At 40.6% G+C, this 17,494-nt stretch overlaps 1 protein-coding gene across 7 annotated transcripts in view; it reads left to right on the top strand.

The window, feature by feature from the left end:
- Trpc4 (transient receptor potential cation channel, subfamily C, member 4) overlaps positions 1-17,494 on the top strand; it is a 162,888-nt gene that overhangs the window by 136,860 nt on the left and 8,534 nt on the right. For all 7 annotated transcript variants that reach the window (NR_046161.1, XM_017319534.2, NM_016984.3 and 4 more), the window contains 2 exons: positions 6,626-6,821; positions 9,657-9,851. Coding sequence is in view for 6 of the 7 variants with exons in the window: in XM_017319534.2 (XP_017175023.1) it covers positions 6,626-6,821; positions 9,657-9,851 (391 nt within the window). In the remaining variant the exon portion in view is untranslated. The remainder of the gene's footprint in view (positions 1-6,625; positions 6,822-9,656; positions 9,852-17,494) is intronic.

The following is a 17,494-nucleotide window of genomic DNA, read 5'->3' on the forward strand; positions in this document are numbered from 1 at the left end:
TCTCTGACCTTGGGCTGCAGGGAGGTGGTGAAACCTCCTTCAGTGGCACCCTTGCTTGCTAGGACTCTCCATGGCATCTTGGCTCAGATGGCTGGAATTATTTTAGGACCGTGTGTGTGCATGTGTGTGTGTACATGTGTGTGTGTACATGTGTGTGTGTGTGTGTGTGTGTGTGTGTTGCTTTTGTTTTTCTTGTGAAGTGGCCAAAGGCAATGAAAGCATAAGGCAATAAGGACCAGAACCACCACCTTCTCTCTATGCCTCTCATAATCTTCCTGGATGTTGTCTGGTGCCTGATTGTCTCTGTGGCTTTCTGACAGAGTGCACTATTCCAAGCTCCACCTCTCTTAAAACTTTGCTGGTTTTTAGTGCATATCCCATTACAAGCTACTTGCCAACCCCCCCTCCTGTGTGGTTGCTGCATCCTTCCCATGTGCTGCCGCACAGCATCTACAATGGAGTCACCTCCCTCCCTCATCCTCTGTACTTTAATTCAGTACCCAGCCCTTCTCACTTGCCCGACATCCCTGACAGGCTACTCTAACACTGGTTTACGACCCCCTAAAATTTCAAGGCATCCTTTTGTTCCTAATATTGTCTTATTAGTAAATAATTGAATGTAATATCAAACCAAAACATTATAGTTTAGATGTCCAATGTAAATTATCTGACATAACTCTAGTCCCCAGATTTATGCTGGATTGTTTTAGCTTAAGTATGGTTTTTGTTTATCTGTACCCATGATTTCTTTCATGACTTGAAAGGCAATAGATAACTGCATATCTCAGATATCGTAGGACCAAATCATCTGACACCCTCCCCCAAAGATGTTTCATTTAAATTATTCTTTCCTGTAAATGACAATTATGTTTTTCTCGATGATATTAAAAGATAAATAATACAACGAACTCTGAATGTTAGTAAATAGGCTGTGTCAGGCTTAAGCTTATCCTTAGCTGACTCTGTTTTTGTGTAGCAGATGTCTGTCACTGCAAGAGAGACATATGGTGATAGTTGGTGTCTCTTGTTATCCGTCTACACTTGATCTCTGCTTTCACATTCAGTTTTTCCTTCCACAAAAATTTTCACCTTATTACCCATTGTTTCACGGATCGTATTCCAAATGGCATTAAAATTAATTCATATAAGATGCCTAACACAGTGCCTGTGCTATCATCAGAGGTCCTCAAAGACAGTAGCAAATCTGAAACAGTATTATTTTGAGTAGAGTGCCATTTCTCATTTGTTTCATTAACTTCTTACCCCTTACCCCACAGTGCAGTTGTCTATCTCATTCCTTTCACCCGTGTTACCCTGTATAAATGGGCATGTTTCTATACCTCTCAATTATTTTTCATTTAGCTCTTGCTTTCAAGACTTCACTAAAATCACTTAAGGAGGCACAGGGTAGCCGGGCGTGGTGGTACATGTCTTTAATCCCAGCACTCGGGAGGCAGAAGCAGGCAGATTTCTGAGTTCGAGGCCAGCCTGGTCTACAAAGAGTTCCAGGACAGCCAGGGCTATACAGAGAAACCCTGTCTCGAAAGAAAAAAAAAAAGAAAGGAAGGAAGGGAGGGAGGGAGGGAGGGACGGAGGGAGGGAGGGAGGGAGGGGGGAGGGAGGGAGGGAGGGAGGGGGGAGGGGGGAGGGGGGAGGGAGGGAGGAAGGAAGCACAGGGTAGGGTATGCTGACCCCTGGTTCTTGTGGACCTTTATCATCTTATGTCATACTCTCTGTGACTCCTGAAGAAACTTCCAATCAGGGACAGCTCACCAGTCTCTTTCCAAACTGTCCCTTCCTCATTACCAGCTCTCCCAGCTCTCTTCACCAGTGTTCCCATAATCCACCCATGCAGAGATCAAGTGAAATAGAAACCCGGGTTTAGCACTGCCTCCCTCCCTCCCTCTCCCATCACATGGCCTTTGTTAAATTCCCACGGTCAGCATCATTATCTTGTCAATATCTTCCCTTGTTCACTGTCCAGGGCCTAATTCTACATTCTCTGGCCACTGAGTTTGTCCTGTCCTGTCCTGTTCTGTCCTGTCCTGACCTGTCTGTCTGTCTGTCTAATTCCTTCTCAGAAAATGTATTTCTAGACCAAGATTAGAGGCTCCACTATTCAAAACACCCAAATGATTTCCTGCCCCTTACCAGATTCACCTCTGGCCTTCGCTGGACCATCTCTGTCTTTCAGTGATCTGGCCTTTACCTCTCTTTTAAGTTTTGTTTCCAGGGTCCTAACATGATTTTACGCCGCCCCCCCCCCCCAAGCTGGTCCTGGGTCCCCAATGTATTATTTCCTTTTCCATCCCACTGCCCCCTGTTTTGCCTTCACATTTCTCAAATGTTCATTCTTCTTGGACATGCTTTTCCTAACATACATCCCCAGAGGTACCTGGTCTGCACTCTCAGTGAGTATAGACTGGGCATTGGGTCTCATAAGAGTCTGCATTTGTCACCAGCAAATGGATGCAATTCCTAACTCCTTTTGTGTTTTGCAGTTTTCTCACCGACTCGGAAGAAACTGCATGTCACTAAAAGACACCAAATAGTTGGTGTTTGAAGTAATTCTATGCAGAAGTTTAGCTAACTGTCCCCTGTAAAGGGACTCTCCTGCAGAGAGAGGGGCCATGAGCCTTAGCACAGTTCTGATTAAGCAAAGCTCATTTGTATGTATTGGAGTTGGAGCCAAATTCCTAATGTCTTAGGCTGGCTAATTAAGGTCATACTTTATGTACTTTAATATGACCTTGTTGAGGTAGATAACAAAAAGTAAATGCTGAGAAGGGTCTCAGCATGAGTTTGTTTGCTTGTCATTTCAGTCTCCTAGGACAAGAAGAAATGTCAGCTCAGAACACCATACTTTTTTTTTTTTTTTTTTTTACTTTATTTTGTCTCTCTAGCTCTCAACATTTAGACCAGAAGGATCATGGTCATTTAAAAAAAAAAAAAAAAAACAGCTGAAAAATACCTTCTAAGGGAAGTAAGTAAAATGCACTTTGATAAAAACAAAACCCTGACCCATATAAAGTGGGTCTTGAGTTTAGAGATCACCATGTATTTTGTGGCATATCAGTTAATTAGATTACTGCATTACCTCGGGAAATTAATGAGTGTTTCCTAAAAATATCGGTTCTTTTCACTAACACAACGTGGAAAATCTCAGCCACATTAAGGCCCTCTGAGATGTGATTCAGCTAACAACTCCTAAATTTATGGACAGTATAGGTCTATGTGGATTTGAGAATCAGTAATGATTAAAATATTCCTGGAAGCAATGGCTTTGAAATATTAACCTACATGAAAGACCAACAAAGAAACAACTCATTCAGGAATACCCTAATACCAGGAGCTTAGTTCACCAAAGAAGCAGATATATTTTAGCTAGGGGAAATGTCCCATAAATCTCCCCAGTTTCATCCCACTAAACAAAGGGAAAAGAAAAAAGAAAATTCTATAGTTGGTCACAAAATGTCTTTTTGCATTTCCCATGTTGAATCTTAACTTTTTAAATGCCTGTAGACATTTGCTAAACGATTGATGACCATTCTTTGGAAAACTCAGTCCTTGCAGACAGAAACAAATGGGGACTTTCAACCATGATGGCCATTTAATCTGCATGGGTGCTTTTATAGGAATTCTTGAGGAGGCGGCCATAATGAAAAGGCCCTCCTCATGTCATTGCTGTGTAACTACATCTTTTCTTTCCTGTGTGGTGCATGTATGTATGTATGTATACATTGCATATGGAAGACCGAGGTTGAAGACTGGTGTCTCTTCAGTTTCACTGAGGCATGTCTCTCACTGAGCCCAAAGCATGCTGATTTAGCTAGCCTGGCCACCAGCCCTGGGCATCCCCTGTCTCCACCCCATAAAGACTAGGATTTACATTTCCAATGCTATACCAAAAGTCCCCCATACCCACCCACCTCCACTCCCCAACCCACCCACTTCCCCTTTTTGGCCCTGGCGTTCCCCTGTACTGGGGCATATAAAGTTTGTGTGTCCAATGGGCCTCTCTTTCCAGTGATGGCCGACTAGGCCATCTTTTGATACATACGCAGCTAGAGTCAAGAGCTCCGGGGTAGTGGTTAAATACCTAATAAAAAATGGAAAAAAAAAAGAATCTCTAGAATTCCAAACATCATAAAATTGCAGAAATTATCTGCAGCTGGCAAAATCACACCCCTACTAGTGCATGAGACAGATCATAGTCAACTGCTGTGGACAATTTAAGGTAGCCTCATATCCCATAACTGGACTTAAAGCAAAAACATGTTCCTATAACATGTTTATAGAACTAAAATTCTCACTACAGAATCCCAGAAAGGAAAGGCCAGTACTGGGAGGAAGGAATGTGAGAACTTGTGTGTTCCCCTATAGCCCATGGCAAAGAACAGTGCCACTTACAGATGTACAACATTAAAAAAAAAAAAAAAAAACTAGGATTTATAGGCAAGAGCCAGACCTGCCCAGCTTTTGTGTGGGTGCTCGGGATCTGGGCTCCAGGCAGTGGATTACACAGCAAGTACTTTATCTACTGAATCAAATCTCAGTCACATGGTGTAAAACTTCCTGAGATGCTCACTTGTGTTAGGACAAACACATCTGGATTATCATTGTATATTCCTATTAATAGTCATCACTACTGGGAAAGAAAGGATGCAGACAATCCTATTAAATTCAAAGGATGTCTAAGAGTTACTAAAACTTAAAGAATTAGAATCTTGCACCAAATTAAGCTGTTTTCATGAACTTTTCTGGAGTTGATGAGTTCACTTGAGTCTCCATGACAATTTCAATGGGGCTCTCCCATATTGAACGCATCTTCACCTTCTCATGCAACACCCTTCCTTCTGGCTAAGCATGGTCAAAGCAGCACCTTTGTCACAGTTATCTATTGCAGCATTTAACTCTTCTAAAATGTAAAGAAAAATTAGATTTCATCTCCTAGAATCAGCTTTTCAACTGATAGAAATTTGAAGCTTTCATTTGTGAAAAGCAATAGATTTGTAGAAATAAGGTCTAAGTGGCAGTTTAGATATATTTGGTTAAACTTCTTTGATCATGAGGGCCAGATGTGAATTGTGTCAGTAACAGGCTTTCTGCTGTAAGAAGATACATAGAATTGAGCCCTCGGGTCCTCTGAGCAAGGAGGATAAGCCCAGCTTTAGGAAGAGAGAGTTACCACAGCTGGCCCAGGAGGGTTCTGTCCTCATCAGTCTCAGTATGATGCAATGTCTCCCTGTGTATTCTTCTTATTCTATGATTTATTCATCCTCTGTTGTCTGCATCTCTGTATATATTGTCGCAAACCTCTCCCATACCCTATTGCCAATGAGCCTCATAAACTCAATCTCAAGCTCTTTGAGCATCTACATCATCTTAGTATTTCCTCCAGAGAGGAAGTCTGGTCATGTTCCCCTTAGGTCAGCCTCATGAATTCTGTCTTCCTGGGTCATCTGACCATAGCTGACCTCGTATTCACTGGTGGGCAGCTCAGGAAGGGATGAAGGAGCTATGCAGCTGGAATGTGGTTGACTTGTTCTCTGAATGGGATTCTAGTCTAGGCCTGGTCTTTCTGAAGACTGAAACTCCACCCCCTTAGACTCCATGCCAGGTACCCCAAGGTCTTCATTTTTGTCTTAATTTTTCTAATAAAATGTAGATATAGTCTTATTTTGAATATTTTCAAGAGTCTAAAACCTTTACTACCATCTTACTATACCATGTTAATGTGTTATATAAAACATTAAAACAAATAATTTTTAATTTGGGTACAAGTGATTTTGATATTATTATATTTTCTCATGTTAAAATAAAGGACATATTTCCCTTTTAATAAAACAACCAGAATTCACTTGGAAACCTGAGTGAGTAAAATATGCCTTGAAATTAAAATAAATTATAGTGTGTAAGCACTCTGACACTATCTGTTTTCCAATGTAGTATATGGCGTACAGGTCCAGTTATAAATGTAAAAAAAATCTGAAAACCAAATTTAATTTGTTTTAATCTTTTCATAACAAAGACTGAACCAGAAAAAGCCTGACTGGATCTCATCAGGTAGTAAGCTTTAGAGTTAACTCTCCTTCAGAGACCGAGGACAGGACTCAACAAGTTGTCTACGAACAAATAGTAAATATTATACACACTGTGAGTCAATTGTTCTCAGGTGCAATTGTGTATTTCTGCCAGCACAGCCAGCACAAAACAAACTATAGACAATTCAAAAGTAATCAAGGGAGACTGTGTCTCATAAAGATGCTAAGATACAAGCTTTGTATAATGTCCATGTGTCGTGAGCATTATATTATTATCTCTGTATTTTCCTCCAACCATGTGAGAAATTAAAAACTATTCTTAACACGGCAATCAAACATTTCCAGGGTCTGATTCTCCTTTCTCCATTTGCTCCAGTGAACAAAAGGTAGGTTCCAATGCCCTTTGGATAGTATAGTAAATAGAACATAGGAGTATAATTTTTATATCAGTTTGATAAAACATTTTAAATTATTTTATTAAGTTTAATTTGTAATCTTTGTGCTAAATTCATACCATATATATGTACATACATATAATATACATTATAAGATTACATTAATACGTTCCTATTTTATTACAGGTTATTCGAGACACTACAGTCCCTGTTTTGGTCAATATTTGGACTCATCAATCTCTATGTTACCAATGTCAAAGCCCAGCACGAGTTCACTGAGTTTGTTGGGGCCACCATGTTTGGCACATATAATGTCATCTCTCTGGTTGTCCTGCTGAACATGTTAATTGCTATGATGAATAATTCTTACCAACTAATTGCCGTAAGTTGACAATTTACTTTTAACTCAATATCCTTTCTGCTTAATGTTGTTGTCTCCTCTATTCTATCTTCTCATCAGAAGAAATAAAGCTATAATATACTATTGAGGAGAGAAAGGTCAGAATTGTAAATGGTTAATTGGTGGTGTATGTAAACACTAGTATAGCATAAATGGCTGTGTATTAATCTATTTTTCTACACAGAGTAACAGGGAAACTTAAGTCAGCCTATGTTGCCAGGGAGCCATCACCATCAAACCATTTAGAATGAGATCAGCCATCTATCAGCAGTCCATCAGGCTCAGCAGCATCTCTGTGACTGTGATCTGCTAACTCAGCATAAACAAACCCAGCCAGCTTGGAAAGACAAAAATAAATCTTAGAGATAAAGTTGGTAAAGAAAGAAATTTTTTTTTCATAAAGCCTAGAAAAAGCAGAGGCTGGAGAGATGGCTGAGCATTTCAGAGCACTGGCTGCCCTTCTAAAGGTCCCAGGTTAGATTCCCAGCACTCCCATGGAGCTAATAACAGTTTATAACTCCACTCCCAGGGCATCCAGTATCCTCTTCTGGCTTCAGCTGGCACCAGGCACACATATGGTGCACAGATCCATGAAACTGATTTTCTAAAAGCTTAGTAAATACAACAAATATAGAAATGATCTTGAATTCTCTAGATCTATATGTGACATGATATATATTACTTAAAATTCTGGCTTGTAAACAACATAGCATAATTTATTAATAATCTTACAAATTCTGCCTAGACATAGTTGCTTAAATCTGCAATCTCAGAAATTGGAAGATTGAGATGGGCAGACCATTTTGAATTCAAGGCTAGCCTGAGCTACATAGCATGTTTCAGACCAGCCTAGGCTAAAACATGAAATACTATGCCACAAAACACACAACCTTGTGTTTACCAAGGACTGTTATAGAAACATTGCAACAATGGAGGTGGGGTCTTTGTCCATGTAAAACTTTGAACTTATGAACTTGTGGTCTAAGTCTACAGAGAACAGCTATATTTATAAACTGAAGCTTACCATGGCACAAAACATGCATGAGAAGTCTTTCATAGCCACATCTTAGTGTACAGCATAACTAGATGCTGACAGTTTTGGCGGGGGGTGGGGCATAGCGACAGTTATGGTGTGCCTTTGAATCTATAGCAGAACTTCTGAACCACTACTCTGCTCTTGGACAAGTAGGACTCTAAATTTTAGTTTGATTTTCTTCACAGAGGTAAATTTTTCTGTTACCTCTCATTGATGAAAAAAGGCAGGGCATGAGAATACGACATTTGTATGTTTGGTTCACAGGCTATTTGTTAGAAGTCCTCTGACTCTACTGAGCTGGGGATGAAGACCAGAGTTTATGGCTACACAGAACCTCATGGAACATTCCAGAGCCTAAAGCTTTGGTTTTTTTGTTTGTTTGTTTGCTCGTTTGTTTGTTTTTGTTTCTTTTTATTTTTGTGTTGGGGTGATGGGTTTGCTTTGCTTTTTGTTTGTTTGTTTGTTTCTTTCTTTCTTTCTTTCTTTTGTTTCTTTTGTTTTATTTAGATAGATCCCACATATATCCAGAGTACTAGAAAAGAACAGAAACTGCCAAGCTAGGTACAGAGACACTGCCAACAGTTTGGATCCCATGGAACATTAGATGTCCCAGCTTTGTTCAGAAGAAAACATTACTCAGGAGTATTGTGACACTAATTCATTGCTTTTTTAAAGTGAATCTTGTTTTTCTAGGCAATGGATGGAAAACAAACCTCACATCTTCCATTTTATTTAGCCCAAATACTGAAACCATTGTAAGATGGGCAGGCATCAGGACAGAGTTAGAGAAGCCTCAGTCATGTGAGGGAAACTCTTTGGGATGTTTGTGTGTCGAGCATTGAAGTCTGTGTCTCCCAGAATCATAGCACTGGCTCTGCAAGCCATAGGGTAAATGAAAGAATGTAGAATATTAACACAAGCCATAACAAAAGTCTTCTCATACTTTTACATTGATCATAAATTTCTTATGCATCTACTGTGTATCAGTCATATACTTGACTTCTTAAAAGTTCTTTGTCTCAAAACATATAACAGGAACAAAAGAAATTAGCACAAAATTTCAACATTGAGGAGAGAGGGTAGAACCTGCTGTGAATGTGCCTCCTCTGCGGTTCTAGGTTTCCCTGGAGTGCAGAACTTGAACTGAGCAATGGTATACAAGCATGTAGTCTCATGATTATGCTGGACTAACAGATGATATTTGCCCACCATCCTGGGACACAAATCTCCTGCTTAATAGCTCTTGTATGATAGTCACACCCAGACCCAGTGCTGTGGTAGAGGCAGTATGCTGCATTGTGTGTTGGTGGGATTTCTCTGTAAATTTGCACCAGTAGTCTGAAGGAGAGAGAGAGAGAGAGAGTTATCCATGTGGAAGCATCTCTGTGAAGACATTCCCTGAAGCACCAAAGGCTCGTTGGTGAGCATCTGTGCACGTGGCATTCAACTAAGCAATGTACAAGGACTGGCCTGAGATGTAAAGCCATGCCTCTGCCTGGCACCTAATGAGACTGAACCATTTCCAGGGCTATAACTGCAGCGTTGGCTCCCAGTCATAACTAATCGCCAAGGTCTCTTGAATATACAACTGTCAATCTCTGTTTCCCTGAAGAAGGATGGACAGAGTGACAGTGACATATGTCCCTACTGGGTAAGCCGTTGTCTCTGGGAGTTAGCAGTGTTTTTTATAAGCCATCTAATTAATGCTCCAAGAGTCACTCTGTGTCAGGTTCAGGTTCTGTCTGGGAGGTTTTTTTTAACTTGTCATTTCTCTCATTCAGGACCATGCAGATATAGAATGGAAATTTGCTCGAACAAAGCTTTGGATGAGCTACTTTGAAGAAGGAGGTACCCTGCCTACACCTTTCAATGTCATCCCAAGCCCCAAGTCCCTGTGGTACCTGGTCAAGTGGATATGGACACACTTATGTAAGAAAAAAATGAGAAGGAAGCCAGAAAGCTTCGGGACAATTGGGGTAAGGGCACATCCTATTAGTGCCACACCAGCTGTCGAGCATGTGTTTGCGTAGAGTTGATTCTTTACCAAATATGGGCAGGTCTTATTGGGGAGAGAGACAAGGGGAGAGAGGGAGGGAGGGAGGGAGGGAGGGAGGGAGGGAGGGAGGGAGGGAGGGAGGGAGGGAGGGAGGGAGGGAGGGAGGGAGAGAGGAAGAGAGAGAGAGAGACCTTACCAATCATATGCATAACTGAGAAAACAAATCTGAAAAGGAGACATGGCAGATTAAAAGAGATCAATATCCAACCCTGTGGGGGTAAAAGAGAGTCACAGCCCTCCAGGGAGGTCTCTAGAAGACTGTGTGTCCCAATAGGGGATGCTGGGGGGTGGAGTCCATGAAACCTTGTTGCTCTCTCTGTGCTCCCACCTGTGAGTTATCAGGGAAGTGTCTGGTGTCATGACTTCCTGTCCTGACTGACTGACCACACAGTGAAGTTTAACTGTACATCGCTTGTGTTCAGATCTCTGACAGAGAAGCTAGGACTCTTCCCCAGCCTGTTTTCTGAATAAAAGACATCAGTCACATCTCAGTAGAATCCACCCTCTTCAAAGAGGCCACTCTATTCTATTAGCCTAGGCGTGGAGCCACAGCCCTCTTTCTCTTCTACCCTGATTTCTAGCTTTTCTGCAATTGCAACAGTGATTTATCTGTGGCGTATCTAACACTTTGTCTCTTTCTCCCTCTGAACTGTAGAGTCCATGAGGAAAGATGCATGCTGCAGTATCTTCAAGTCCTAGTGTCTAGCACTGAATCCATCACTTAGGATGATATTGGCTGTTGGTTTGCCGGTTATAGCCTTTATAACTCTTCATTAGATCTGTTCCCTTCAGTCCTATGGCTGTGGAGAGACTCCATGACTACTAAAACTCATATAAAGGGAAGCATTTAATTTAGGATTGTTTATAGTTTCAGAGGTTCGGTCCATTGTCATCATGGCCCAAAGCATGGTGACAGGCAGGCAGACATGGAGCTGGAGAAGTAGCTCAACAGTTCTGGATCTGCAGGCAGCACAGAGAGAGAGAGGGTGGGGGTCAGGACTGGAGATATCTTTGGCTTCTGATATCCCAAAGCCCAACCCCAGTGCCAGGATTCCTCCAACAAGACCATACCCACTTCAACAAGGCCATATCTCCTAATCCTTGTCAAATAGCACCACCCCTTAATGACTACCTATTCAAATACATGAGCCTATTTTAGTCCGTTCTCTTTTAAATTACCATATTTTACTCCCTGGCCCCCATAAACTTATGTCCATATCATAATGCAAAAATGCATTCAGGCCAATTTCAAAAATCCCCATAGTCTGTCACAGACTCAACCCTGTTTAAAAGCTGAAAGTCTCTCTGAGACTCAAAGCAATCTCTTAACTGTAATCCCCTGTAAAATCAAAAACCAGATCACACACTTCCAATATACAGTGGCACAAAATATGCATTGTCCTTCCAAGAGAGAGGAAAGTGAGCATACTGAAGTAACACTGGACCTAAAAAAGCAGCGAACTCCAAACTCTGTATCTCCATGCCTGATGTCAAAATACTCTCCAGATCTCCAGCTCCCACCAGCTTTGTTAACTGCAACACAATTATCTCTTTTGGGATGGTTCCACACTTGGTCTACAGCTTTCCTCAGGAAGTGTTCCACAGCTCTGCATCTCCAACATTCTTGGGGACTCTAGTGAAATCCAGGACTCACCTACACAGCTTGATGCAAGAGAGGACTCTATGCAAGGGCACCCCTGAGATATGCCTAGCCTCATTGGCTTTCCTTAGTCTAAGAGGGAGATTCCATTACCCATTTCTTGTATCCAAAGCTGCCAAGTTCTGCTGCTTTCTGGGGCTGGAACTTGGCCACCTCTTTCAAATACATTTTGACCAGGGTCTGTTTTCAGTGGTTTCCTTCACAGCGTAAGCTTTCCTTTACCTTTCACCAGTTGGAAGCATATGTGTGAGGTCTTTCCCTGAGGTGACCTCTTCCTTTTCTTCTTTTAAGATCAGATTTTGCTTTAAGCTTTATTTATCTCCTTGAGCACTGGTGTTATCTCCATTATATTTCTTGGTGCTCCTTTTCCCCTCAAACTGTACATTTACTTTCTGTTTTCCTTACTCAGTTTGCTTTTTTTTTTCTATTATAGATTTCCGTTAAGACTGGCCATTAATAACCATGAGACACAGCCCATACTAGGCTGTCTTGAAATCTCCTCTGCCAATGCCATTAATCCAAAATTCTTCAGTTTATCCTCAGGCAGACATTTTGAAAAATGACAAGATAGAGCCACATTTCTTGCCAAAATATCACAAGAACAATCTCTAGGCCACTTACTAAAATTCTTTCTGAAACCTCATGAGCAGGGCCATCATTGTCTACACTGCTCTCATCACCACTGTCTTCCCTGCTCCTATTACTATAGCACATCAATCCCGCTTAGAGCATTCAACTGCTTTCCTAATCTAAAGTCCCAAAACCCACCTTTCACCAACAGCAAGCATGGTCACAGCAATACTCTATTTCCTAGTACCAACTTCTGTCTTAGTACCTAAAGACCATGCATGCAAATATATGAGTGTATGGGGTCATTACTACTCAAATCACCACAGGTCCTGGTATTCTGAAATACCAGATTCTATTTGGCCCATTGTACTAGTAAAGTCTTTGAGCTGGATTTTTCAGTTCCAGCTTCCTTTCAGCTTGAATTCTCCTTAATATTTCTGTCTATTTAAAGAATTCAATTTTCAAGTGCTAAATTGACTTTGTCATTTCATTTAACTGTATGTCTATGCTTTCTTGAACATCACTTAGGCATTTATTGCTACTTTCTTTAAGTTCATTGGAGTGTCTGTTCTTGTCTTTTAAACGTCTTTATTTCTTTGAAGTGTATTAGTTTATTTTAAAATCTGTGTCCTGTGTTATTTTGAAATCTGTGTTCATCCAGGTCATTCTCATTGGAAACCATTTCTATAGGAGTCGTTGGTTGGGGTCAGGGACATGTATTCTTGTTGGAGACCAATTCTATAGGAGTTTGGTTGGAGGCTGGGACATAATGTCTTGGCCTTTCCTATTGTTTTTGTTTTGCAATGTGACCTGGGCATGTGGACTTCGTTCATATGTTTAGTCTGAGAGTCTTGCCTGTGTCATGTTGGACCAATGTGACAGCTATATATCTTGAGGTAGCTTTGGGAGTGTGGAGATGGCGTGAGTATGATTAATCTAGAGGGAACTCACCAAGAAAAGTGTGCAGAAGCTGTAAAAACTAGAAACAAGGCCTGGATTGTGGTTCTGGCACTGTCAGCTGAGGGCCTTCCCTCTTGTCCTTGACTACACACTCTCACGGCTTGTGATTAGCTTTCACAGGCTCTCTCCTACAGAGAATGCCATGGATTGTCCATTCAACCCAGTATCAATTCTAAGTCCAATGAGAAACTCCCTGGCACGAGAGAGTCACTGCTTAGGAGAGGTGGTTTTGTTTGCTTCTATATACTATGAGTTCTGCACTTGAGGAATCACGGTTGGAGAATATAAGTGACCTTACAATCACAGCTGACCAGAAAAGTAACATAAAAAACCTCTTAGTAACTTGCTGCCTTTATTAGCAATTTTAAGAAAGAGTAGAAATCTTTTACTCTAAATGTTTGATTTGCCCACTTGGCTGCATTAAATTCAAATAATCTTTAAAATGTTGTAGAATAACGAACAGAAAAAGTCTTTCAGGGATCACAGTAAGCAACAATGGCAAGTGTCCACAGGTCAGTAACTCAGCTAGAATTCGAGTGTAGATGAGGTATGAAGATGGGGCCCCATTCTTGAAGGGATCTGTGGGGAAAGTACAGCAGTGAAGACACTACAATAATATCTGCTAAACAAACTAATCGATATGTTAATGTGGTAATATACAAGATGCTTTACAAACAATGCATGCAATGACTGGCATTGTATGTAAAACATGTGTAAAATGTTTCCTGGAGTGTGCACTTTCAGATTTCTCCTTTCTGGATCAAAGTTTATTTGCTGCATTTCAATGTAAGAAGTTTTTAGAGGCAGGGTCACATTATGTAGCCCAGGCTAGCCTGTAAGTCTCAGAGATGCACCTGCCTTTGCATCCCCAGTGCTGGGATTAAAAGGATGCACCACCACACCTGACTAAATTTCTAAGATTGTTTTAAACAGTTCTTCAAGAGGAAAAGACAGCAATGATTACATTACTTTAGTCAATATGGCCTAGTACATTGCTTCACACACAAGTGTTTTGATTTTGAAAAACAGAAAGCCAACTCATGGAAATGTGTCTTTCACATTTATATCTTAGGCAAATCAGGGGGAACCTGGGGTTTTAATATGCCCATGAAACTTGTTATAATCTACTACACTCTCATCTTAATACTATATCCTCCTGTTTTGTCCACACAAAGGCTAGAGGACCACTCTCAGAACTGCCTTTCTGCTGTCTCCAAAGCCCCTCACTGACCGTCATTAGTCTATGGCACCTCCAGTCCTTAGGTGCAAGGAAGGTCTTGAAATTCATTTGGACATCCTCCCTTCTAAGCACCGAGGAACACAAACTCTAGTTTGCTTCTGAAGTCAGAAAAGGTTTAGTTCTTTCAAGGTGCACGGTCACAGATGCAAGACCACAGATGACATTCAGTTTTCTGTTAAAGGACCAATTCCTATTTTTCAAAGAATACCTTAAATGGTGTAAGTTCCAGAGTTTTCTTGGCTATAGATTACATCCTCAAAACACAAAATTCTTCTGATTCTCTAATTTTACATTTACATCTTTGGCTCCAATCTGATGCACAGCAAGATAATTTAAGCTAATTGGCCACAAACTTAATTTTTTTCTTTTGCAATATACATTTTTCCAACCTTTTATTGTGCATGCTTTAGTGATTTGAGAATTTATGTCAAACCAAATATTCTGAGTCATACCTGCATCCCCCACCTTCGTTGTAGCATCAAATAGTTCTTATTTTCTCCCCTTAAGGGTCTTGGGTAAGCTTTATACCAACCATACTCAGAGTTTGGTCTTTTTCTACTCTCTAAAGATGTATATTTTAGATTGTGAACTCTTAATTGTGGTATGAGTCTCTCTCTCTCTCTCTCTCTCTCTCTCTCTGTGTGTGTGTGTGTGTGTGTGTGACATTATCTGTACAGTTTGCTTTTATCTACAAAACAAAAAGGGCATGAACTCATTATTGTGAAACTGGCCCAGAAAGGTAGTTCAGTGGTGAAAGGTGCTTTCTGCAAAGCCTGAAGAGCTGGACCCACATGGTAGAAGGAGAGAACCAACTCCTAAAAGTTAGCCTCTGACCTCTGTACACATGCTATGGCATGTGTGTTCACACGCATATATACATGCACACACAAAATACATGTATGCAGTTTCATTTTTTAAAAAGATGGTTGTCAGACTGTAGAAGAGTTAATGAGGAAAAAGGGTGCAAAGTCATTGCTATTGCTGTGAGGTCCCTCAGCTGTGATGTCACTCACATTTGGCCAACCTCTGTGACAATTTACTGCATGGACACTTGATCTTTAGAAAACAACTTGTTTACTTTATCCAGTTTCTCATGATCCCTTGGGGACAGAAGCAAGGGGAGCTGGGTGACAAATAGGTCCTTTGTTTCTCAGTGTACTTGGCTTCCTGTCACCCTCTCTTATCCCTGGAAAGTCTGAGGAGTGCACAGCAGGTTTTTGTGTTTCACACTCAGCTTTTGATTTTTCAGTGAGGCCTTCAGAGATCTTGAGCAACTATATCTTAAAGCCCTGCTTTAAACAGGCAGTTTTGAATTATGCTCCGACCCACAACATGTGTAAATTTATGCCATGCTTTTAAAAAATTCACAATTCAGCCAGAGGTGAGTATGGTCTTCGAGGCGTTCTCTCTAACCTTCCTAATGTGGTTTGCTTAGAAAGTCTTGTCACCCATAAGTTGTGTGAGTTCACACCGCTGATCCTTCAATTCACATTCTCAGAAAGCGTCTCGAACCACAACTCTTCTTGGGTGTGACTGCCCTGGTTACTTTTCAGGAGCCATTATTGCTCAGTTCATCTTGTTCAAGCTTCCTGGCAATAGTGATTTAGTCGTCCTGAAAACTCATCAATCCATGGTTTGTCTTAACCTCAGACTTCCTCTGATGGATAATTGGTATTTTCAGGTAAATCAGCCTTTCCCATGATTACTTTATGCAGGAAAACAAATGATGAAGAAATGTTTTATTGTTGAGCAAAACCTTTATGAAGGAAGTGCACCCCTTATTGACAGATGTTCTTTCCCTAGGCAATCATAAAAATCCCACTGAAAGGCCAATTACTGAGAATACACTAATCAAATAACAGCAAAATCATGAGTCTGAGATTTTTTTAAAAATTTTATTGTATGTCTGTAATCTCTTGGAGGTCAGAAGAATGTGTTAGATCCCCTGGAACAGAGTTGCAGAATGTTGTAAGTTACCGTGTTCGTGCTAGAAACGAAACCTGGGTCCTCTGCAAGAGCAGCCAGCGCTCTTAACCATGGCGCCATCTTTATAGTCCCTTTTCAAATGTTTGTCAGTGCTTTCAGTGGTATTAAAGCTTTAGTCCTCAGATTCCAGCTTATACAAGAGTCATCTAGAATTCTTTTATAGATTGAAAGTTTAGTGAGAAGTCCCTCATCAAAGAAAGCATTATGATTTATCTCAGCTTTATAAGCTAAAACTCAATCTCTCTGCTTATTCTCGGAGTGGTTTAAATACATTTAATTAAAGCCCAAGAAGACTAAAGTACTGCCTCCCCAAAGCATTGAATTGAAGTGAAACATTCTTAATGCTTCAGACAGGATGGGTTTGTAACTGGGATGCTTAAGTTAATAGGGCAACATACTAACTCCCCAAACTACCAAATCTTTCATAAAATCATGGCATTTCTTGAGTTTTATATTTTCCACTATGTGATCTTCTCTTCTGTGCATAGTAAAACATGAAGCAGGGTCTCAGGGTCACTCAGTGTCAGCCAGCCTCAGCATGTAGATGAGCAATTAAAGAGTCAGCAGTTGCCACAGAAATACAACTAATTAAGTCAGTGACAAGAGAATTAGAACCTGTGAATGTGCTGCCCCCATCCCCAGCTCCCCATCAGTTGTAAAAGAAGGAAGACAGCAGTCCATGCCTGCACTTCATCTTTAGTGGTAATTTGTCAAAATGTACAGCTCAAGCTTCACCACTCTCCATGGGCTTGACTATGGGTCTTACAGAAAGGACAGCAGCCATCCATGAAAAGCCTGGTTCCCCGGAGTTCCTGCTGGAAGATTTGCTGGGAACAGTTTATTCAACCTGCTTTTTTTTGTTTTGTTTTGGTTTGGGTTTTTTTGTTGTTGTTGTTCTTTGTTTTTTGTAAAATAGTTATTTACATGTAGTTAGTTGAGAACTCACACTAACATTATTTTCTCATCTGACAGAATTAAGATAAGAGCAACATAGGAACACATGACACATGTCATTCTCAACGTACACGATCAAGGGCACATGATATAAAAACATTGACCCTGATGTTTGGAATAGGATATATATATATATATATATATATATATATATATATATATATATATATGAATATGGATGTGATATATGTGT

This window comes from Mus musculus, chromosome 3 (genome assembly GCF_000001635.26).
Source record: "Mus musculus strain C57BL/6J chromosome 3, GRCm38.p6 C57BL/6J".
Classification (NCBI taxonomy): Eukaryota; Metazoa; Chordata; class Mammalia; order Rodentia; family Muridae; genus Mus; species Mus musculus.